Genomic DNA, 22,847 nt, shown 5'->3' with positions numbered 1-22,847 from the left:
TGGGCCACTTCAGGTAGTCAAGCATCCCGGGCACACAGCCACAAACGTTCCTCTGGGGTCACAAGGCCAACAAACGATTTATTTTCTTTTAATGCAAACAGATTTTGCCACACTGACTGAACACCAGCACTGCAGTTCCAAGAAAAGGAGCCGGGCAGGTAGCCTGAGAGGCACGGGAACAATGGCAAAGCGTCACCGGGGAACAGAGCAGCCACTGTGTTGCAACCCTCTCGGGATGTGAAGAAAGCTCAGGGAGAGCCAGGGATCAGCAGGGCAGCAGCCAGGTGGCTTGCCCAAGCTTGCGCGGAGGGATGGCCAAGCTGATGGCCTGGGATCCTCGATGAGTCCCTGCTGATGGTGCTTTGGTCTTTGCCATCCTTCCTCTTCGCTGCTGAACTGAGGCTTTAGGATCAGCCTTTGCATTATCAGCAACAGGAGACGAGAAAAACCACCCAGCTCTGCCGGGAGGGAGGAAGTAGCATGGGAAGCTTCATCGAGTGAGCCATATTTAGCTCTGCTGTCTGAGGTCAAGCTGTGCAGAAGCCACCAGTGACGGGGCTCTGTTTCTTCCCGTGCCCGACCTGGCGGGTGGGTTAAGGGGAGCAGGTGCTGAAGCAGCGGGGCTCATCTGCATGGCTCGGCACGGGTCCTGAGCAGAGGGGATTGAACGGAGCAAGGGGGAAAAGAAATCATAGTGCCCTGTAAGCCTGCTGTCCCTTTCCTCGGCTCCAGGGAACACGGCCCTTGTCTGTGAGCAGAGGGTTGGTGTTAAAACCCCCACGGTACCACAGCCTTTAACCTGCTGCCCTTGTATTTATCTTGTGCTTGGCAAAACAGTGCCAGGTGCCCCCCAGATGCCACCTGGGACACGCCCCATGCCCGTCCTATGCCCTTCCCTGTCTATTTCATCCTCCCCCCCCCCCCGCCCCGCAACGGTCCTTCCTTTCCCTGAGGGCACAGGGGGGTGTGAGGAGCCCTCTTGGCGCAGGCAGCCGAGGGCCCCATCCTGCTGCCTGTCAGGGATGTGCTTGATGTGTGTAAACACGTAATTAACGGTAAGTATATTCTTAATTGCTTGTGGCTTTGATTTGCATTCGGCTGCTGCGCCGAAGGTGCCTTAGATAGCAGCAAACCGGGTTAGTGTAGGTCTGATGGGAATGTGGGGGCTGTGGATACCCCACAGGCGCTCAGAACGGCTGCGCCAGGCCAGGGGCCGTGCGGGCAGCGGGGTGGGAGCAGGTCCGGGCCGGCGGGGCGCCTGCTGCGGGCACTGGGGTGCGGGGCGATGGGCTTCGCACTCGCCCCGAGAGCGCAGGCCCCCGCTGGGTGCGAGGCCGGTGCAGGAGACAGCAACCGCTCGAGGGGGCCGAGATCGATCCCCAGGTGAATCGAGAAGGGAGCCGCGCCGGGGGACCCCCGGGGAAGCCCCACGTCCCCCCTCCCTCTCCCCCCGCTAGGTCCCGGGCTGCCGCCGGCGGGCGGGGCGGCACGTGTGGGGCCTCCGCCCGCCGCCGGCCCGCACCCGCGGGCGAAGCCGCCCCCCGCCGCCCCCGCGGCTCCCTCCCTGCGCGGCGGGCGGGGGCGGCGGGCGGGGAGGGGGAGAAAGGAAGGGCGGGCGGCGCGGGCGGCCCCCGCGGGCCGGGCTATGCCGGGGCGCGGCGAGGCGGGCGGCGGCGGCCCTGGACACCTCGCCCGCTCCTCCATCTTCTCTCGCCACAGACTCGCCTCGGCTTCCCCAGCCCGGGACCGGCCCATTGCCAGCCCCGCGGGGGGGGCGGCCGTCCCGCCGCGCCGCCCCGGTCCCAGCCGCCCATCCCGCCGCCCCGCCGCGCCGCCTCGGGTCTGCCGCCCGCCCCGAGGCGAGTGGAGCGGCGGGGGCGGCGCCGCGGCGGCCCGGGCCCGCGCCGCCCCACCGGGCCGCGGCGCCGCCGCCTCCCCCCTCTGGGCCGCAGTGGTGCAGCCCGGAGGTTAGCGGAAGCGGCCGCTCGGCGCTGCCATGTTGAGCCGCCGCCGCCGCCGCCGCTTTGTTGTCGGCTCCATGTAGCTGGGGCCCGGGGGAGGGAGGGGGGGGGACCGCGCTGCCGTCGCCGCCGCCGTCGCCGCCGCCGCCCCGCCGAGGGCCGGGACGCCCCCGCTATGGAGGCCAACTGGACCGCGTTCCTCTTTCAGGTGAGGCCCCGCGGCGGCCGACGCTGCCCGCGCCCCCCCCCCCCCCCCACCTCCTCCTCCTCCCCTCAGCGGCCGCGGGCGGGCGGCCGCCCGCCGGGCTCCCCGCTAGGCCGGGGCTGTCAGTCAGCGCCGCCGCCCGGCCTCCCGCCCGCCTCCCCCGGCCCGACCCGCGGCGGCGGCGGGGCCCGGCCCGGCCCGCCCGGGGCAGCGGCTGACCCGGCCCCGCGCCCGCCGGCGGCTTCTTTTCCCTCCTTTCCCTCCTGCACTTTCTCCCCGCCCGCCTGCCTGCGCTGATCGCGCCCCGCAGCCCCGCAGTGCTTTTCCCTCTTATTTTTTCCCCCGCTAAAAAAAAAAAACAAAAAAGGACAACGCTTGTATATATAAATTTCAAATTATTTTTTTCCTCTTTCCCACAAAATTACAACGTTTCTTTTTATTTTCTTTTTATTTATTTTTCGCAAAATTATTTTTCTCTTCTCTCCCCCAAAATCCAAAAACCAAACAAACATCCCCCCCCCCCCCCCCCGCCATCGCCTCCCCCTCCCAAAGCCATCCTCTGGGCTCTAACAAAACCCCGATGCAACAAACACCGTGTCTGGGAGAATAAATTAATCCCTCTTTAAACAGCCTGAGTCAGGGGCCGGCTGACGAGGGAGGTTGTTTTCTTTTAAAATAGGACGCGAGCGGGACGGATTTTTGTACGAACTGGCAAAATGCTAACGGGAACAGGGAGGAATAGGGACGGTGGAGCGTGTAACCCCTCCCTTTGCCAACTGAGTCACAATTTTCCCCCTTTCTGTCTGCGAAAGACTGACTTAAAAAACCGCCGCTGTTTATGTAATTCTCCAGAAAATCCAAGTGTGCCCAGGGAGGGAAAAAAAGAAAAAGAATAATAGTAACCGACAGAGAAATCCTGCTCTGGCTTTTGTGAGCCGAGCGTTTTCACGGCGGATTGTTTTCTCGTGCCTCCTGCTCTTTGGGAGCTTGAAAACATCAAATGTGTAATTGCAGCAGCAGCAGCCAAGGAAGAGAAAGGGTGGGGGGGGAATAAAGAATAGCCCCCCCAGACATCATCTTTCTCGAGGTAAAATAACCCACTCCGCACGTTCCCGGCAGCGGTCACTCGCTTACTCACTGTCCTCCTCGGAATTCAACCCAAACCCAACCCGTGACACGAGTTAGAGAACCTGAGTTGAATGAATAAATCCGCCAAGAGCGAGCACCATTCCTTTAGAGAGGAAAAATTATTCCCTTGCAAGTACCCAGGGATGAGTCACTCGCTCGGCTGCTCTGCCTCCAAAAACACGCCGGGAATGTTCCGAGGAGCCGGTACCGGGAGCTGGGCTCTGGGTTTTCTGCTTTTTCCCTGATGAATGCGTGTGATGCCATCGAGTTTGGCTGAGGGCTTGTGAATTATTTCTCACTCTGGTGGGCAGTTGTGATTCGCACGTAGGAAACTTCACGCTAAGAAGTTAATCTCCTTAGTTTAGAACCATCTCCCTGCGAGCCGGGTCTGCTTTATCGCCTGCCTGCCTCACCGAGGGGAGTTTGCCAGGGGCAGTTCTTCCGAAGGCTGGCAGCGTGGCACTGCAGCAGCCTCTGTCAGAAATGCCAAGTAATGCTTTCAAGAACGTCTCCAGCTCCTTGCTGCCTGCCTCTCATTTTTTTGGAGGTTGCTGGATGTGGACATAGCCATGTCACACTTTGATTTAGGAGGAAGCTTTGCTGCTTTTGATTAAGGAGTCAGCAGTTCACTTTCCTAACGTACTTAGCTACGTGCAGACTTGGAAGCATCTTCATAAAACTATGACGTGGAAATTTTCCTCGGATTTTGTTTTGCCCCAGGCAATAAAGCTCTGAGACCTCCTAATAAGTGCTGAATACTGTTTCTTGAGTCATTTTGGTTAAAGCCAACAGTGTGGGGTGCGAGCATCCTCATGCACCCAGCAGAAAGCCCTCTTAGACTGCTCCTGATGTGACTTTAGTTTTTCTCCATCCCGTTCTCACCAGCAGCCTCTCAGCCAAGAACCACTTGAGTTAAAACTAGTGATAAAATGTGGATTTAAAAGCTCCTCCTGACCCCTCTCCCCTGTATCAGTTAAATAACATTATGTGAGTGACTGAATCTGCTTGGTCCTTCTTTGAGGGAGGGTTACCAAGTGCGTAATTTCAGCTGTGCCAGGATCTCTCAGGGACAGTTGAATATGTGGGGTGTGGAGTAAAATATTTCTAACAGAGGCTGCAGTGTCTCAGTTTTGGTCTCTCTGGCAGTGGGTCTGTGGCTGCAAAGTGCTCTCTCCAAACGAAGTTGTTGGGTTGTGTTTAGGTGGCATTGTAACTCTTTCTAAAGAGACAAATGTGACACTGGGTAAGGAGCTCTCCTTTGGATCTTCTTAGTCCTTGGAATGCCATCTTTTGAAACCCACTTTGAGCATCTGCTGGGAAAGTGAAAGTTGTATCTGTTAACTCGAGGAGGAATCATCCATCAGACGGAGCCTTCAAGATATGACTCATGCTAATTTGTTGCTCTCACATTAAGGCTGGAGCACAAAAATATTTTAGCCTCTGGCACTGCAAGTTCACAGTGCCACATCCTACCACTCCAGGACACGAATTACAGCTTTTTGGTGGTTGTTGCTGTTTACTGCCCCCCAAGGAAAGAACAAAACGAGTGCTGGAGCGAGGGGGTTTGCACGCCAGCTGTCCAGATAGCAGAGAAATGTTGACTTGGCGTCAGCGGTGGTCGAGTAAAACCCTGCTCTGTGCCTCAATGGCGATGGCTTGCAAGCAGCGTGCAGCAGGTGCTGCCTTCCCTGCTCTAACAGAGTTAAAAAAAAACCCCTAGTGCCTGAGTGAGGCCTTTTTCAAAAGGCTTTATTGCAGGCAGCCCTCGGAAAGCGAGGATGCCGCTTGCTGCCGAGAGAGTGAAGCTGCTGGACAGGCTGTGCTGCTAATAACACTGCCTATCTGGGAAGCAAGATAAGCAGACTTACATAAGCAGCAGCTCCATAGCCTGTGGCCTTATGAATATACATTGTTTTATGGCCTCTGGCTCTCAGGCTTCCATAGGAGTAAGTGCATCATTACCTTGAAGTGCTGACCATTCTTCTCAGGCTTAAAAATGCCCATAAACTGCCTAAGTTTGAACCTTGTCCAAAGGATTTGGGCTCTCTATTATCCAATCTGCTCACTCTGCCTTTGAAACTATCTCTGGAGCTATCCTTAAGTGCTCTTGAGTGACTTCTGATGCAGTTTAACAATGGTGTTTAATGCTTATTTAAAGGTGGCTGTTAACCATTGCAGGATTTTTTAACCTTCAAATTGTATTTAAGTGCACAGCTTGCTTGATGATGCCCTTTAGATGTGTACTGTACGTGCTTTATTCCTTTTAGATGATGTTCTTGGTGGCCTTTGAAAACCACCAAAAATAAATGTTTGAAAATCCACAAATATCCCTGAAGTCAGGCAAAAGTTGAAGGGAGCTGCTGGAGCTTGTGGCGTGCCTGGATGGAGCAGCACAGCCTCCAGGAGAGTTCTGCTTACAGCTCCTGCAAACCCCCCCTCAGGCTGTTGTTTGAGGTGGCTGCTGTGGCCATGTTCAGCCCTACCTGTTGCATCCTGAGCCTGGGCATGGCCAGGATGTAAGACGCAGATGAAACCGGCCGGGCTGGCCTGGCTCCTAACGATTCGCACAAGTTTTGTCTGCGGATCCTATGAGCTGTTTTCCTGTCGGGCTCGCAGTGTGAGGGAGCACGTATCCATCCCCACGTGGGTCAGCCTCAGAGCCACCGGTGGCTTCTGTCCAAAGATCAGCTTCTGACAAATGAGGTGTCAAAGTGATGCAGGGATTGTGTGGTGGCAGGGAGAGGCAGGACCCCTCTGCAGCTGAGGGGGGCTGTAGCTGAGAGGCAAAGCCAGCAGAGCTTTGCATGCAACTGAGAAAGTCCCAAAGGGAGCTTGCAGAAATCTTGACTTCTCCAGAGGGTGTGATGAGATGGATTTGTGTAGAAAGAGTCGGGGCTTGAGCGCACTTTTTAAGGCTTGGCCATCCTCAGCTGGCGTAGAAGGGGACAGGCTGGGGGTCGTGGGCCAGCACAGCTTTTTATTGAGCTCTTGGCCTTGAGTCCTGGTATTTTGTGGGGGAAGCCATAGGAAAGAAGTACTGGAAGGCTGGGGAGCTGATTTGGGGAGCTTCCCCAAAGTCAGCTTCAGGCGTTAGTAATGAGGCTGATGGAAAACGGGCCTGATGAGACCAAGGCACATCTTGAATACAGATGTGCTTAAACTGGCTTAAGGTGCTAGAGTGATTTATTGTAATGCTCCATTAGGCTGAATTGGTCTGTGTGGTTTCTAAACCACTTTAAAATTGTATCTGCCAGGGTTTTGGTCCCGGTTTGGCTGGATGAGTTTTAATGGCAGTGCTTCTGCCTTAGGATACGCCGCTCCTAGCACAAGCCTGGTGTAGAGCAGCCCCGTAGCCACGCGGCTGAGCAGGGTGTGCTGGGGAGGGTCTCCCTCCGGCTCTTCCCACTTGATTCACTAATTCGGAGCCAGTTGGCATTGGCTGTTTGGAAACAGCTTTCAGGGCTGTTTTTCACCCGGCTCCCACTCTGCGTTCTCCAGCATCTCTAGATGTCTGCCAGTGCTTATTGATTAGCTGCTCTTCCAATCACAAAGTAGCTGCTGCTGAAGAGAAAAAGGAACATGTTGCTATTCTTGTTAGTTTGAGGACGCAGAGAGCACAGTGGTCAGTGTCTAAATGCCTCAGGAAGCTGCTAAATGTAGAAACGTGGCTTCAGAGAGCTCTGGATTCAAGCTGCTTTGTTTTCAGGGCTAACGAGCTGGTGTGAGCGCCTTGTTTAACCAAGATGCCTTATCTCAGTCTGGCTCTCTATGCCCGCGGCTTCATTCTCAGAGTGCACTAAGCTCAGCTTAAAGTGGGGGCCTTATTTTGCAGCTCCCATCAGCAGGTTCATAAGGCTCCAAAGGTAGTCCCAAGGTGGCATCTGATGTGTTAGCAAAAGAGGTAGCCTGTTACGTAAAAATCAAACTGTGTTAGTAACTAAGACCCAACATGCACCTAGAGGTTTGCCATCAGAAGTGGTGTCCTCCAGAAACTGAATTGTGTGATTGTTGCCATGTCTTCTCCTGCACCCACCACAGAGCCTGCACAGCCAGCACCTTGAAAGCAGGAGAGCTTTAGTCCTGGCCAGACCCCGAGTTATGTAACCCTGGTCAGTTGTTGCCTCCGTGGCTTTGTGTGCCCTAGGGCATGCTCTCAGCAGTTTGTAAATGTTCTCAGCGTGTCAGAGCGAGCACCCATTGATGGAATTTAAGTGTGAATGTTTGGTTTTAGGCACACGAAGCCTCCCATCACCAACAGCAGGCAGCACAGAACAGTTTGTTGCCTCTGCTGAGCTCTGCTGTGGAGCCACCCGACCAGAAGCCGATTCTGCCCTTACCAATAACGCAGAAACCTCAGCCTGCCCCCGAAACGTTAAAGGATGCGATCGTTGGGATTAAAAAGGAAAAACCTAAAACCTCCTTTGTGTGCACTTACTGCAGCAAAGCTTTCAGGGACAGCTACCATTTGAGGCGTCACGAGTCCTGCCACACAGGGATAAAGTTAGTGTCACGGCCAAAGAAAACTCCCACCACAATGGTGCCCCTTATCTCCACCATCGCTGGGGACAACAGCCGGAGTTCACTGGTTTCCACCATCGCGGGCATCCTGTCCACGGTCACTACGTCTTCCTCTGCCACCAACCCCAGCAGCAGTGCCGGCGCCACGGCGATGGCGGTGACGCCGACGGTGAAGAAGCCCAGCAAGCCCGTTAAGAAGAACCATGCCTGTGAGATGTGTGGGAAGGCCTTCAGGGATGTCTACCACCTGAACCGGCACAAGCTGTCCCACTCAGATGAGAAGCCCTTTGAATGTCCAATTTGCAATCAGCGTTTCAAGAGAAAGGATCGCATGACCTACCATGTGAGGTCTCATGAAGGTGGCATCACCAAACCATACACCTGTGGTGTTTGTGGAAAAGGCTTCTCGAGGTACCATGTAGAAAATCCCAGGCGAGCTCAAGTGTTGGCTTTTCATAACCAAGAAGGGTTAAGCTATCATAGCGAGGGGCTAGGAGAACCAGACATCTTAGAAGATTGGTGAGGGGATAAAGAGCCTTGTTTACCTCTAGGGCGTGGGTCTCGGTCTGAGCCAGATGGGCAGTGGCCAAAAGTGGCTACTCTTTTATGGGGGTGGGTTTGAAATGATTTTGTGACCTCAACCAGGTCCTGTGGGACACCTGTGGGTGTCGCTGGTGGTCACCGCGGAGCCCTTTCACCGGGGCAATGAGCGCATGGGGCCTGGCAAGCAAACGGTCTCCTTGTCTTGTAGCGAGGTTGAGGCTACTGCCAGACAGCATTGTGGGGGAGCTCGCAGTGCTGCTGCCTGTATTCAGATCTGTGCTTGCAACAGAGACCGCTTTGGCCTTCAGAGCTGTTGAGCTGTCACCTTTACACAAGGTGTCACCACCAAACATGCCATGCTAAGGTGTGTGAGAAGGAGCTGGTGAAGTCTGGAGCCACGGGCTGGGCTTTCAGTGTAACCCTGTGTTACTCTAGCTGAAAGCCACCGTGCAAGCAAGGGTGGTGGGGGGTTGTTCTTGCTCTGCAGAGGGATGTGGGTGGCAAAGGGTCGTCAAGTGTAGTGTTCAGCACCACTTGCTAAGAGCTCATCACTATCTGTCTGTAACAGTTTGCATTTTCTTCTCTCTTCTCTTTTTTGCAGGCCTGATCATTTAAGCTGTCACGTTAAACATGTTCACTCAACAGAGAGACCCTTCAAATGCCAAGTAAGGGCTGACATGATTTATTAAGAGCAGTATCTTACTGTGTCAGTAGAATCTCAGCTAAATAATCTGCCCAGACCTATTTGCTCATGGACTTCTCTTTGCAAAGCAAGTTTAGGAGTAAAGTTATCTCCACCTTAACATAGCAGCAGCAGTGTAGTCCTGATGCCAGAGTAGAAGCAGTTTAAGAGGAGGCTGAGGCTGCTTTTTTAAGGAAGATTAGGAGCTTTTTGTTTTCTTTTTAGAACAGTACAGGTGTCCTGTGTTTTGTGATGTGCTTAACTTAGTAGTAGGATCATAACAGCACTCTCAGCTCAGTGCTGATGACAAGAGCAGTGTGCACTGTGTGTCTCAGCATATTTCATGGAATCAGAATGGGTAGAAAGGGACATTAAGGCTCCTTTGGTTCCAACCCCCTACCATGGCCAGGGACAGCTCCAACAGCCAAGGTTGCTCAAGGCCTCATCCAACCTGGCCTTGAACACCTCCAGGGAGGGGACATCCACAACCTTCCTGCGCAGCCTGTTCCAGTTTCTCCCCACCCTCACTGTCAAGAATTTCTTCTTACTCTGCAGTAGGATCTGGGAGTGTTTGTATGCAATGTACTTAGTGTATCCAGTCAAGATGGGCTGGAATAGTTGATTCTGGATCCGTTATTTTGCTGGGAAGTGAAAACAAGTCACAAATAGGTGACTTGACTCTAAGACAAGGAACCTGACTGCCCTTGAACAATTAACTGCTTTGCTTGGAGTATCCATGCCTGTTCCAACCTGCATTTTACTGAGTCATCATATTAAATAAAACCCTTGTGTGAAAAGAAGAACCTTAGAAAAAGATTCCGTTTCCTTGTTCTGTTTGGATGGGAACAGAAGTAATTGAGCAACTGAAGGTATCAGGTTCATATTTGTGCAGTGATACTGTATCAAACCCCAGCTTTGCCTGTTCCCTCAGCTCCCTCTTGCTTTGGTAGCTAAGGCACCCTGCTATTTTGAGGCAGTCCAAGTAGTGTGCACTATGACTGTTGTCTTAACTGGCCCAGAAGCTGACTTCAGCTTCTGTTCAGCAGTTTGACTTTGATCTCTCTATGAATACTTCAGGTTGTCAGTGTACTTAGGATGCTCTTTGCACCTGCAAGGTAGGATAGGCTTGCAGAGGACATGTAATTCATGCTGTACCGATGCTGTCTGCACTTCAAGTGTCACTGTTGTCCCCCATCTAGACGTGCACTGCTGCCTTTGCCACCAAAGACAGACTGCGGACACACATGGTGCGCCACGAAGGAAAGGTATCGTGTAATATCTGTGGTAAACTTCTGAGTGCAGCATATATCACCAGCCACTTAAAGACACACGGGCAGAGCCAAAGTATCAACTGTAATACCTGTAAACAAGGCATCAATAAAAGTAGGTGAACGTTTTAAAACCATTTCTTCTAATGCTGTGTTTGCAGAGGGGATTGCCTTTGGTTGCCTTAGAATGCAAAACCCCACCCGCCAGCCTAGCTGTTGGCACCGGTTCAAAAGAGACGCTGGAGAACAGAATCCACTTCAGCTGAAGAACTGGGGTTGGTTTGCTGCTGGGCTGTGCTCTTAGGAATGGAGTTTGTGAGAGTAACCTACCTCTCGAAGAAAAGAGTTGCCAGGTTTTCTTATCTTCTAAGCACAGAGCTGCTCCTGAACTGTGCAGGAAAGTCCAACAGATAATTCTGGAGATTTTAGGTTATTTAAGAACTGCTGTGACCTGCCAATTTCCAGGTTTCTAAGCCTCACCTAAAGCTCATCAAAATTAGGAGAAAGATTTCTCTGCTTTGTCTGGGCTTTGACCCTGGGGCTCAATGATTCCTGCCTTTGGCAGGAGCTGGCAAGAAAAGCATTTAAATCCAGCCTGGATGTGTTTTGGGCACTAATGGCATTCGACTGGGGCTATGCAGGACTTCAAATGAGATGTTTGTAATAGTTCCTTCTAGTTTAAACTCTGGAGCTGCTGAAGCCTGATCCTGGAAGTGCTTAGTAATCAAACAAAGTCTTGGCTTCCAAATCTTCCCTATTAAAATACCTGTAGCTGAAGTTAACTCCCAGAAAATGGGTTTGCAGAGGAATCCAGAGGGAGAAGTGAGGAATGTCTGTGGAAACTTTATCCTTAAAGCCTTTTAAACAGTGTTAATTTACAACATCTTTGCAGTTCTTGTTCCTCCTGGATAATTTGAAGGTACAGGGAATGTGCAACCTGCCTGACTGTTGAGTACAGCATTTTGGAGGTAGAAGGTTACAGTCTTGGCTTCCCAGCCCAATTTGGTGGTGCTAAGCAGTTCACAGGAGGCTTTTAGGGCAGTTGTGAAAGGTGGAAGTGATGAGCTGTAATGTGGCCAGAAAGTAGTAACATGCTGCTCTGTGATGTAAACTGCAAATTTTAAGTTGCACTTGAAATAAAAAGGAAAAAAGGCTTTTAAAAACTGATTTAACTGGAACTGAGGTTTAGAATAAGTAGAATCAGGCTTGAATTGTGGAGACTCAGTGCAGCCTTCTATTTTATTCTTCCTCAAATGCAAACAAAATGATCAGAAAGTTCATTTTTGGCAGCAAAAGCAGATGATCCTGCCTTGCATTTTGGGTTTTAGCTTTTGGAAAAAAAGCAGTTTTATAAACCAGAGAATTCCTGGTATGGTTTTAAACACCTCTGTGGGTTGTTTGGTTGTTGTTTTTTTTTGCTCTTGGAATCCTGTGAGATTCCAGCCTCTCTATGGAAGCAGCCTTTGTGATCTCAGCAGCAGAGAGAGTAACTTTTCAAGGTGCATTTGTGTTCTTGCTTAATTGGCATAGCATGCATGAGTGAGGAGACCAGCAATCAGAAGCAGCAACAGCAGCAGCAGCAACAACAACAACAACAGCAGCAACAGCAGCAGCAGCAACAACAGCAACAACAACAGCAGCAGCAACAACAGCAGCAGCAGCAGCAGCATGTAACAAGTTGGCCTGGAAAGCAGGTAGAGACCCTGAGATTATGGGAAGAGGCCGTCAAAGCCAGGAAGAAAGGTAAACCAAAACACTCCTCCTGCTCTCGGGGCGATGGGATGCTGGAGCTGGTAGATCTGTAGGGAGGTGAGATGTCTTACATGGAGGTGGCATTGGCATTCTTGGCGTGGGAAGTAGCTAAAAAGCAGCAGGAGGAAGCCAAGGTGACCAGAGGGATGCTGTTGTAAATGAGCTCTTTGTCGCTTGCTTCCCTTTGGTGCCTGCTCCTGAGTGTGTGTGTGGCACCCCCCAGTGCAGAGGGGCTGTGCCTGCTGCGAGGCAGGAGGAGAGCTCCAGCTTGCATGTGGCTTTTAGCAGTGTCCATGCACATGTAGCAGTTGGTACCCTGTGTGCATTATGGCTGTGTACACACATCCCCAGCTCTGGCCTTGCATCACCCTCCCTTTGCATGTGGCTGCTTTCTCTGTCCCTTTCATCTTTTCTCTCCCAGTTTATTCCCTTGGCTTTATCATTATGTAACAAAGTTTTCTAGGACCCCTAGAACTTGGTCTTCAGTATCTTTATTTTTTTGGTTACAAAATGGACTCCTAAGTGATGGTTTTCATCAGTGCTAGCTCACAGCCCACACTTTTGCTGCTCTAACTGAAGTGGAATCTCTTCCTCTTGTTGAGGCATTTTTCTGAGGAGCAGATTGCTTCACTTCAGTGTCCTTAGGAGCACAGTAGTTTAAATTCTCTCCTTACTACTACTGCCTGACTCTTTCCACAACAGTTTGGTTTCTAGTGCCTGTTGTGACTCTCCTGGATGACATGCATCAGAAGAAACACTTAGTGACCACTAACTGGTTTTCAGTGCCTGATTTTAGTGATTTTTTTTCACTCACCTTACTTAGTGGTTTGTTTTTTCTTCTAAACTTCCTTTTAGTTTCTTCAATCTCCTTTTTGCATTTCTAGGTCTTGTCTGTGCATTTTAGGCTGCTAGCTCCTTTCATCTCAGTTGTTTTTGCAGTTGAATTGAGTTCTGTGCTCAGACAGCCTAGATGCAGCTCATTCATGTTAAAATTGAGTGATAACAGAAACGTTGAATACCATCAGGCCACTGAACAGATAAAGCAGATGGGTGTCAGGGTTAGCAGATCGCTCAGATTTTTTTTTCTCCTACCTGTTCTTCCCTGTGTTTTGTTCCCTCTTCCTCTCCTCCTTTACTGAGATGGTTGAATATGCTTTAAGGGGAACATTGGTTCAGGCAGGATGGTGGGTGAGGGAGGTGGGGGGCAGAAGTGTTAAGACTGATGAGGTTTTAGCTGAGCTGGGGCAGGGGTGGGATGTGTCTGTGTTACTTTGCTGGGAAGGTGCAGTTAGACCAGTCAGTGCCAAGCCCACCTGCTGCTCTTGCCTCGCTCCTGCCACCTGCTGTGTTGGCTTCACAACACTGTGGCTTTTTTTTGGTCTAACAATTTATTTTCACAATTTATTATTTTTTTTCTTCACTCTTTTTCTTCCCCTCCACCTCTCCTAGATAGGGACTTTGAAGAGCCAACAGTAACCCTTGCATGGGGCTAGTGTTGCTTTCATAGTTAATTTGTATTGCCCAAGTGGCAAGAGTGGACTCTTTGCTCCTGGCTTGCCTCCTGACACGTGGGTGTGACAGGACTCAGGAATGCCCTGAGCTTGCCCTCAAACGTGTTCTGGTTGCTGTCTCTAGCAGCCATCCCCTCCCTTTACTCGCTGCCACCGACCCACTTCTCTTTTTGGAGCCCTCTGCTGTGGGTAGCTGGCAGGTGGTGCTGATGATGGTCCAGGAAGCCATCTGTGTTCTAGACCACTGTGCCCACTCCCTTGGCGCCCAGCCCTGCCAGAGCCCACCAGCCCTTTGACCAGGCACTGCCCTCCTGGCTCTTCCTTGTTGGGCTCTGCATTCCTGCTTGCTGCCCAACAAAGTGCAAAGAGACCAAACCAACCAAAAAACTCACCCAACCCCCCCAGTCCAAACCAACTCAGTGTGAAGCTGTAGCTTACATGAAAGCTGAGGAGGTGCTGGGGGCTGACGTTGGGTGGGTGCCCTGGCAGATCGCTGAGCGGAGGAGCTGTGACGAGTGGGATAGTTTGGTGGCAGTAATGAAGGGTGCAGGCAGCAGGTGAATATTGCAACGAGCTTTGCTTCTCAGTCCCTAATAATGACTTTTTAAAACCTTCACAGAGTGTCAGTTCACCTTTGAGAAGGCTATAGAGTACGTACCCTTCGGTATGTACCCCTCCTCTATTTCTGGTGTTCCTCTCGGGAGGATTGGGGTTGATTTGTCCAATGCTGCTGTTGGGAACCTGCAAACCTTTAGAAAACAAACCTCAGGGGACAAAAAATAATCCTACTGAATGGAAGTACATGAGAGTTTGTATTTCTTGGAGGCTCTAGAATGTTAACAGTTTTAACTCACTAATAATTCTTAAATGATTCTGGAGTCTGTACCTGGTCCTGTTTTGGGTTTTTGTTTCTGTGACTGTTTTTAAAAAACCTTGTCCATGATTTTTTTTTTTTTTTATGTGTTTAAAAACCTTTTTGTCTCTTTATGTCTCATTTTTTTAGAAGCTGCTAACTTGTGCCAAACCTCCACTGCTGCTACTACGCCTGTGACTCTTACTACTCCATTCAATATAACGTCCTCTGTGGCTTCTGGGACTATCACAAACCCAGTCACAGTGGCAGCTGCAATGAGCATGAGAAGTCCAGTCAATGTATCAAGTGCAGTTAATATATCCAGCCCGATGAACCTAGGGCACCCTGTCACTATAACCAGTCCATTGTCCATGACATCTCCATTGACACTCACCACACCAGTCAACCTGCCCACCCCAGTAACCGCTCCAGTGAACATCGCCCACCCGGTCACCATCACCTCCCCCATGAACCTCCCCACGCCCATGACGTTAGCTGGGCCCCTAAATATAGCCATGAGGCCAGTTGAGAGCATGCCCTTCCTGCCCCAGGCCTTGCCCACCTCTCCTCCCTGGTGAAGAATTGCTGAACAGTATTAAAAAGGATTAAACCAGAATCCTTACCAGCAGCTCTTTTTTTTTTTTTTTTTTGGTGGGGGGAGTTGTTTGGTTGGGTTTGGTTTTGTTTGGTTTTGTTTTGGTTTGGTTTGGTTTTTGTTTTTGTTTTGGTTTGGTTTTTGTTTTTGTTTTGGTTTGGTTTTTGTTTTGGGTTTGCTTTGGTTTTGTTTTGGTTTTGTTTTGGTTTGGTTTGCTTTGTTCTGTTTTGGTTTTGGTTTGCTTTGCTTTGTTTTGTTTTTGCTTTGTTTTGGTTTGAGTCTTGTTTTGGGTTTCTTTTGTTTGATTTTCTTTTGGTTTGGGTTTATTTTGTGTTTGTTTTGTTTGTTTTTGCTTTGTTTTGTTTTGTTTTTCCTTTGGTTTGGGTTTATTTTGTTTTGAGTTTATTTTGGTTTGGCTTTTTTGTTTTGGCTTTGTTTTGTTTGGCTTTATTTGGTTTTCTTTCACTGGCTTTTTTTGTTTTGTATTTTTATTTTTTGTTTAATTCATTTTATTGTTTTGTTTTGTTTGTTTGTTGTCTTTTTCTGTCTTTTTTTGGGTTATTTCCTTTAATTTTATTTCATCTTACTGGTTTTGTGTGGTGTTTTTTTTTCCCCTTGGTTTTGTTTGGTTTTGGTTTATTTCCTTTAATTTTATTTCATCTTATTGGTTTTATTTGGTGTTTTTTTTTCCTTGGTTTTGTTTGGGTTTGGTTTATTTCCTTGAATTTTATTTCATCTTATTGATTTTTTTTTCCCCCTTGGGTTTGGTTTGGTTTATTTCCTTTAATTTTATTTCATCTTACTGGTTTTGTTTGGTGTTTTTTTTTTCCCTTGGTTTTGTTTGGTTTTGGTTTATTTCCTTTAATTTTATTTCATCTTACTGGGTTTGTTTGGTGTTGTTTTTTTTCCCTTAATTTTATTTTGATTTATTTCCTTTAATTTTATTTCATCTTACTGGGTTGGTTTGTTTGTTTTTCCTTTGGTTTTGGTTTATTTCCTTTAATTTTATTTCATCTTACTGGGTTTGTTTGGTGTTTTTTTTTTACCTTGGTTTTGTTTTGTTTGGGTTTTGTTTAATTTAATTTAATTTCATTGGGTTTGTTGTTTATTTTTTTTTTCCTGTTGTTTTAGTTAATAAATCCAGACTAAGACACTGGGGCAACATGCACCATCAGAGACCATAGTAGCATCTTCTCCCCCTATTGATTTAGCTCGTGTAGGGTTCAAACTTGAGTTTCACTGGAGCACTTCATTTAAAGTAAGTTTTTACCTTGTAGCTGACTGATGCTGAATTAGAGCAGAGAATTATTTGCCAGAGTTTAAAAGGAGTAAAAAAAAAAAAAGAAAAAAAGAAAAAAAAATAAAAAGGGAAAAAAGAAAAAAAAAAAAGAAAAAAAAGTCATTAAACCTCAGTTTTATTCCCCAGATTATAACTTAGACACTTAATCTAAACACTAGCAAAGACCCCCCCTCTGTATCCTTATCAGGGTGGATGGCTAATTTTAACTTGCCAGTTGTTGAAAGTCCACTGTTCCTGAGCTAGTGTAGAATCTTTTGTCTGTGTTGGATGTTTTTTGGGTTTGTTTTTTTCTTTTTTTAAAGTTTATTTCATTTTCTTTTTCTGAGTAAATGCATTACAGTGGTGTCATTAAAAAAAAAAAAAAAGAATAATAATAATAATTATAAAAAGATTAAAAAAAAAGCAAAATGCATTTTGAAGCAAAATAATGCATTTTACCTTTGGGAATATGATCATTTCAGGCAGCATTCCCTATGGGAAAGGTGATACCAGCTCTGATATGCAAAGCATATGATAACTTATCATTCTAACTTCAACATATAATAGGGATTGTGACCTGATATTTGGAGATGTAAATATTACCCAGCATATTACCCTAAGGGAATAGAGCATTGTAGTCAACAAGTCTTCTCTTTTTTGTTGTTGTTGTTTATTTTGGGTTAGTTTTGTTGTTGCTTTGGGGTTTTTGTTTGGGGTTTTTTTTGTTTGTTTGTTTTTTTTAACAAAAACTGTTATTGTTTGGTGAGAAACAGCCATGGCTGACAGAAGAGGAGTGGAAATGTCTCTAAACATGGTCTCTGAACAGTCAGACCCCTATGGGACTCTTTTATCTAGGAGCAAAAGGAGTGCTTGGAAACTTAAGAAAATATTGCTTTAAGCTGGAAGATTTTGGAGGTAGTGGGGGATGATTTTTATGCCCTCTGCCTCCCAATCAGAGCCTGCTGGCGTTGCAGCAGGGGACAGATGTGTTAGTTGTTCACTAGAAGTTTTGTCTTATATTAAATTGTATACAGTTTTTATTCTAACCACTAACTAGGTAGGATGCCCCTCCAGGACAAGCAGAAAACGTCTTTTTAATTTCTCCCCTCTTTCTTAATCAAGTGTTGTGCAGATCTGTTCAACTTTGTAAATATTTGCAGGCATCATCATCATTTTTACGTTACTCTTCTCTTGTGTTAACACATTTCTATCGGGCTCGTGGGGGCCCTGGGGGGGGAGCTGACCCTGAAGGACCCTCCCCCAGGGCTTCTCCACGAGCGCTCACACATGTTTAAGCTACATGTGCTTTTTATTTCTTAACCTGTTTATCTGTACATAAAAGTAGAGAAGCAAAAAGCTAGGGGAAAACAGATATACTTTTTAGACTATCAAGTCACATATTCACCTTTTTACAACTTTTGTTTAAAAAAAAAAAAAAAAAAGAAAGAAAAGAGAAAACAACAAAACCAGAAACCCTCCCAAACACCCCTATAAACCCTGAGATGCTATGGTTAAAAAAAAAAAGAAATAATAAAAATAATAATTTAAAATGGAAAAAAAAAATAAAAGGCAGTTGCAATTCAGATGTTTTTTTATCTTGCTGAAGCTGAAAGCTCTGGAGATTGGAGTGTGTGCATTTTCAGAGTGCTAGCAGGAGTTTTGCCTAGTCACAGTGGACCCGCTTCCCTTTATGCCCGGCCGTCTGGGTGCCAGCAGGGACCGCCAGGCTGCTGGCTCTGCTGACAGGTATCTGGATCATTAACCTGAAACTGTTCTAGGGGCTTGGACTACATAGTAAAACAAAGAGAGAAAAAAAGAAAAAAAAGGAGGAAAAAAAAAAAACCACAACAAAAAAAAATAGAGCTTAGTGTAAAATAATTTTATAAATGATCTTTTGTACTTTAGGACATCAAATTGTACAACTTTTGTATATATAAAAGCTTAGGAACTTTCTGTTTAGCAGAAAGGAAACACATTCCTACACTTTTAATGTATATGTTTGTTATAATGTCCATGTAAACATATGCCCTATGTTTGTGCCTTTTAATTAGTTTGTCTCAATAAACAAAACTGTAGAGAAGAAGATGTAGCTATGGCTTTGTTACCACTGTTCTTACCCCAGCTGTGTAGAGCTCTTTTGTTTTCCTGCACTGTGCAGGCAGCTGCATGACTTGGGCCTTATGGCCGACTCGAGGCATGCCAGGTGAATGCCCCACCAAGTGACACCCCCTCCACCCCACCCCAGCACAGAGCAGCCCACGCTGCTGGGGCCCTGCATGTTGGGACATGTAGTACCCAGCCACCTCCCATCCCCCTGGCAGTGATGCCAGCTTGCACCAGGTGTAGTGTTCTGGATCTGGGTAAACTGCAGAGATGACCTTTAGGTGAAGTTTGGGTGTCCCCTGAGCTTGCAAAACGCCAAGCAAGCGACCCCAAAGCACCGAAGGCAATATGGAAATGTGTACTAGAAGTGGTTATCTATGGATTGCTGACAATAAACAGGTGTGAGACTGAATTGTATGTTGTCAATTCCTGTAGTACTGGCAGTGGGTGCTGCAGGCAGCCGAGCCTGCCCTGCTGATGGGCTTTTTATCCCGGCAGAGTAGCAGCAGAATAAACACATTAAACACTGGCAAGGACATTGTGCAACGTGACAGTGGCTTCCCAAACCACTAACCAGGGTGCTCTTAGCACACAGGGATAGGAAAAGGGCTGTTTCCTTTTTATTTCGTGTTGGTTCTGCTCGAATGTACCTGGTTTATGTCCACAAAGCTGCATTAGCTGATTGTCAAGCCTGTTTCATTTGTACTTGGGTAAACATTTGCTTTGTGCTGTGTATAAATGGGTCTGAGGTGTGCTCCTCGGCTGTCTCGATGCCCACATCAATCTCGCTGTAGTGCCTTCATACAAAACACATTTAACTGTTCTTTGGCAACCCAAAAACTCCCTGCTCCCATAGTTCCTGCCACGTGTGCACTGCCTTGCCCTGGTGAGGCCACATCTGGAATGTTATGTCCAGTTCTGGGCCCCTCAGTTCAGGAAGGACCTCAGGGAACTGCTTGAGAGAGTCCAGCGTGGAGCCCCCAAGCAGCTGCAGGCAGCTTCTTTGAGGCCAGGCTGAGAGAGCTGGGGCTGGGAGCTGGGTGCAGAGGAGCCCGAGGGCTGCCCTTGCTGCTGTGCTAAAGATGTGCAGGGCAGTGTCGGGAGGACGCAGCCAGGCTCTGCTCAGGGATGGCCAAGGACAGACAAGGGGCACTGGGGGCAAGCTGGAGCAGAGGATGTGCCACGGGAACAGGAAGGAAAACTTCATTACTCTGAGGGTGCAGGAGCCCTGGAGCAGCACAGAAAGGTTGTGGAGTCTCCTCTGGAGACATTGAAAACCTGTCTGGATGTGTTTCTGTGTGTCCTGCTCTGGCAGGGGGGTTGGCCTGGACGATCTTTGGAGCTCCCTGCCCAGCCCTGATACTCGGTGGTTCCGTGCCCGCAGCTCCGGGAGCAGCAGGGCAGGCTGCGGCGCTCAGCCGGTGCCGGAGCGCTGAGCGATCTGCACGGCAACTCGTGGCACTGCAGCAGGGGGAGTTCAGGCTCTAAGAAAATGGTGGCTGAGAAGAACAGATGCTCCTGTTACACCGAGTTAGTTTCTATGCAGCTGATGAGCTTAGCCTAGTTTATTTCATGGAAACTTTTAAGCTGGATCCGGTCCAAGAGCCAGGGAAGCCTATTGCTGCCCTTGACTGCAGTGGGTTTTCAGCTCCAGCCCATTCAGGTCTCCGACTGCAAAGCCTTCAATGGGGTTTTATTTGTTTCTTCTGGAGTTTCCAGCATTCAGCACCAGGTTAACGCTCAGCGCTTCCTGTGGGCTTTAAAGCTGAATTTTGCCTTGGAAGGATTTGTGGCGTGGCAAGTCAGGACAGGCAGGAGAAGGAGTCCTGCAGGCAAGGAGGGCAGTGAGGGTGGTGGGAGTGGGACGGGCTGCCCAGGGATGCCCCCTCCCTGGAGGTGTTCAAGGCCAGGTTGGATGAGGTCTTGAGTGACCTGGGCTACAGGAAGGTTGGAAGGCAGGGGGTTGAAGCTGGATAACCTTGAAGGTCACTTCCAACCCAAACCACTCCATGGATTCTCTGAGTTGTACCTGAGTGTGGCGATTTGGAGGATTTCTGTTCAGTCAAGCCCACGGCCAGCAGAGAGGCACAGTTGTTGGTTTCAGCTGTCAGTTAAATTCCATTTGCCATTCTTCACAAATAAAAGACTTTCCACCCCCTTACATGAACTTTTTCTTTCGTGTAGCAGAGGAAAAAAAGTATTTCATGTGCTTGCATTAACCAGGAGAGGTTTACAGAGGAGCACACCAGCCCAAATAAGCTGTTTGAGCTGCAGCAATCCCGGGTTACATAAAGGGGCCAGGGCTGCAGGGGGATTAGTCGGTGGCATTACTGCTGGTGATAAGCCTCCAAGTTCTGCTCGCTCCTCACTCACTTTTATTTTAGAAACAGTCACTCTGAGCTGGATTCTGAGAACTGCTTGGGGTTAATTTTCCAAGCAGATTCCCAGCAAAGAAGGAAGGACAAGGTGGGTTTGAAGGCCATCTGGGTTTTGTGAAGCAGCCAGCACTCTGATGGGCATTGTTATCTTGGGTCCCCATGTGGGAGCTGAGTTAAGTGGACACCACTTTGCCATTGCTGGGTCCTTCTGAAAACTCCTGCCTTGCTTTATTGGTGGCTTAGTTTATCCATCTCCAAAATAGACTGAAGAGTATTTTCAAAAGGCAGCTATTAAAAGCACTTCCAAGTTTCTGAATGCCTCTGAGGTCTGTCTCAGTGCTTAAGTGGACCTTTTTACCAGTGCTTTTTAGGAGAAATAGTTAAGTGTAAAAATAAATCTCATCCTAATTGTCGGGCAGAAGAAAACTTAAAACCTGATCCCCTTTCTCCTGATTTGTGTAATTCAGTGTTTATGCCTCTTGCTTCTCTTTGGGTTGTTTGCTCACAGCTTCCAGAGCAGCCACTGAAGAATGACAGAGGAACTGTGTGCTAATTTTTATGTCAAAAATAGCTTTCACCTTTAAATGAAGCTCAGTGGTGGAGGCTTGGTGAATGTTTCCTAATTACAAAAAGAATGCAGGAGCTTCTGCTGTGAATCCCTTCTACAGCTGCCTTCGGGTTCGACTGTCAGCCCCTGCTTAAAATTTAGTACTGAGGTCCTGACCTAGAAACAAACCTTTTTTGGTATTGCTTTGGAAAAAGTATTTTCAGTGCTAAGAGAAACTGAGCCAGGGTGGCCAGGCAGCTTCCTCATCACAGCCTGCCAGGAGCCTTCAACGGGAAATTAATTTCGTTGTAGGTTGCATCACTTTGGAGCCCTAAAGAGTGCTGGGAAAGCAGGGCTTAGGAGTTTAAAAAAGAATAGTAGATTGGGGGTTTGGTTCTTTAGGTTTCAGGGCTAATCTGAGCCCCTTTCTTTAAGACCTGTTTTTTTCCTTAAGGAACTGTTTTGAAAAGCAGACATTGGTAAAACATTTCAGCCTTGGCATCCGTATGTGTCAGGGTACAGAGCTCTGCTTTCCTTGCAAAGCCTTTCCAATAGCCAGCTCCCAAATCAAGCCATTTAGCAGAAAAACAAGAGGCATTTTCAGGCTGTGTGGCACTTTTTGTTCTGCAGAGAAGGCAGAAATACTCCATTCACCTTTTCACTTAGTTGTTCTCACCAGCTGTCAAGACAAAAACATTTGTGTTCTGTGTTTTCTGTGCAAAGTTTGTTTTCTTCCAGGGAATCAGTTGGAAATGGATGAATTAAATTCTCTCTTTTAATTCTTTCTAGTTGTGTATTTTTATTCCCATTTGTTTTTGCTTCCCAGCGTCATTAGCAGCTCAGGCCCATATCAAAGGGCAGTAAAGAAATGTGATGAAATTGCCCGGGTTTCCCCAGACAAGCCTGGAGTAGGGAACAGAGATTGCAGCGAACAGAGAGCTGCCTGGAAGGCTCCGTGTCATAGAGGAGATGCTGATCCACGGTTAACGTTGGGAAAGCAAACGTTGTGGCACATGTACACACTGGAAGCCAAAGGTTTGCCTCTCATGTTTTCACTCCCTGCTGGTGTCTGTTCCTTGTCAAAGCCTTACAGATTTTTACCCGGGCTGAGGATTGTTTCGCTGCCAGGCAGGGGTGAAACAACTGAGCTGCGGAAAAACCTTTGCACAGAGGGCAGTCCTGCGAGAGCTGTGGACCATCCCAAACGCATGCTCAGCATCCAGCAGCCACAGATGGTCTCGCTGGCTGTGGCTGGCAGCCGCAGGAGGCCAGCTGTGGGTGCCCGGAGGTTGCGGTGTGTTCCTCCCGCAGCATGTCTAGGGGGGTTGGAGGGAGGCAGAGGCCCTGCCCCTGCTGCTGTTCCTGCCACTCTCTGCTCTCTGCAAAACGGGAAGTGTCTGCCCTGTGCACGCTGGCTCCTGTGCTGTGTAAGAGGAGATCACATCCCGGCCGGAGCTGCTCTGTGGTGTGGCTGCAAGCTGTCAGCTGCTGGATGCCGGAGTCGGCTGCTTTCTGTCTGTGGTC

At 48.6% G+C, this 22,847-nt stretch overlaps 1 protein-coding gene across 3 annotated transcripts; it reads left to right on the top strand.

Annotated features, from left to right (window-relative positions):
• Positions 1-1,937: 1,937 nt before the first annotated feature.
• Positions 1,938-15,037, top strand: VEZF1 (vascular endothelial zinc finger 1). Of its 3 annotated transcripts, none has more exons than XM_064166353.1 (7): positions 1,938-2,169; positions 7,526-8,331; positions 8,957-9,020; positions 10,237-10,420; positions 11,836-12,048; positions 14,188-14,232; positions 14,572-15,037. In XM_064166353.1, the coding sequence occupies exons 1-7, from the start codon at positions 2,137-2,139 to the stop codon at positions 14,997-14,999; spliced, it is 1,773 nt and encodes a 590-aa protein (XP_064022423.1). In that variant the 5' UTR covers positions 1,938-2,136; the 3' UTR covers positions 15,000-15,037. The 3 variants fall into 3 exon arrangements, with proteins under 3 accessions (XP_064022423.1, XP_064022425.1, XP_064022424.1); XM_064166354.1 differs by having other exon boundaries at positions 1,942-2,169; positions 7,526-8,223; XM_064166355.1 differs by lacking the exon at positions 14,188-14,232 and having other exon boundaries at positions 1,941-2,169; positions 7,526-8,223.
• Positions 15,038-22,847: the final 7,810 nt, after the last annotated feature.

Source organism: Pogoniulus pusillus, chromosome 27, assembly GCF_015220805.1.
Source record: "Pogoniulus pusillus isolate bPogPus1 chromosome 27, bPogPus1.pri, whole genome shotgun sequence".
Taxonomy (NCBI): Eukaryota; Metazoa; Chordata; class Aves; order Piciformes; family Lybiidae; genus Pogoniulus; species Pogoniulus pusillus.
The sequence above is the reverse complement of the archived record's forward strand: the minus strand, read 5'-3'. Positions and strand labels throughout refer to the sequence as shown.

What these genes read in the sequence shown, in the direction of transcription:
- VEZF1 (XM_064166353.1), top strand. Translation starts at nt 2,137, where the DNA reads ATGGAGGCCAACTGGACCGCGTTCCTCTTTCAG. An exon ending in CCAGACATCTTAGAAGATTG is followed by an intron (nt 8,332 to 8,956) that starts GTGAGGGGATAA and finishes TCTTTTTTGCAG; the next exon opens with GCCTGATCATTTAAGCTGTC. An exon ending in TAAACAAGGCATCAATAAAA is followed by an intron (nt 10,421 to 11,835) that starts GTAGGTGAACGT and finishes TAATTGGCATAG; the next exon opens with CATGCATGAGTGAGGAGACC.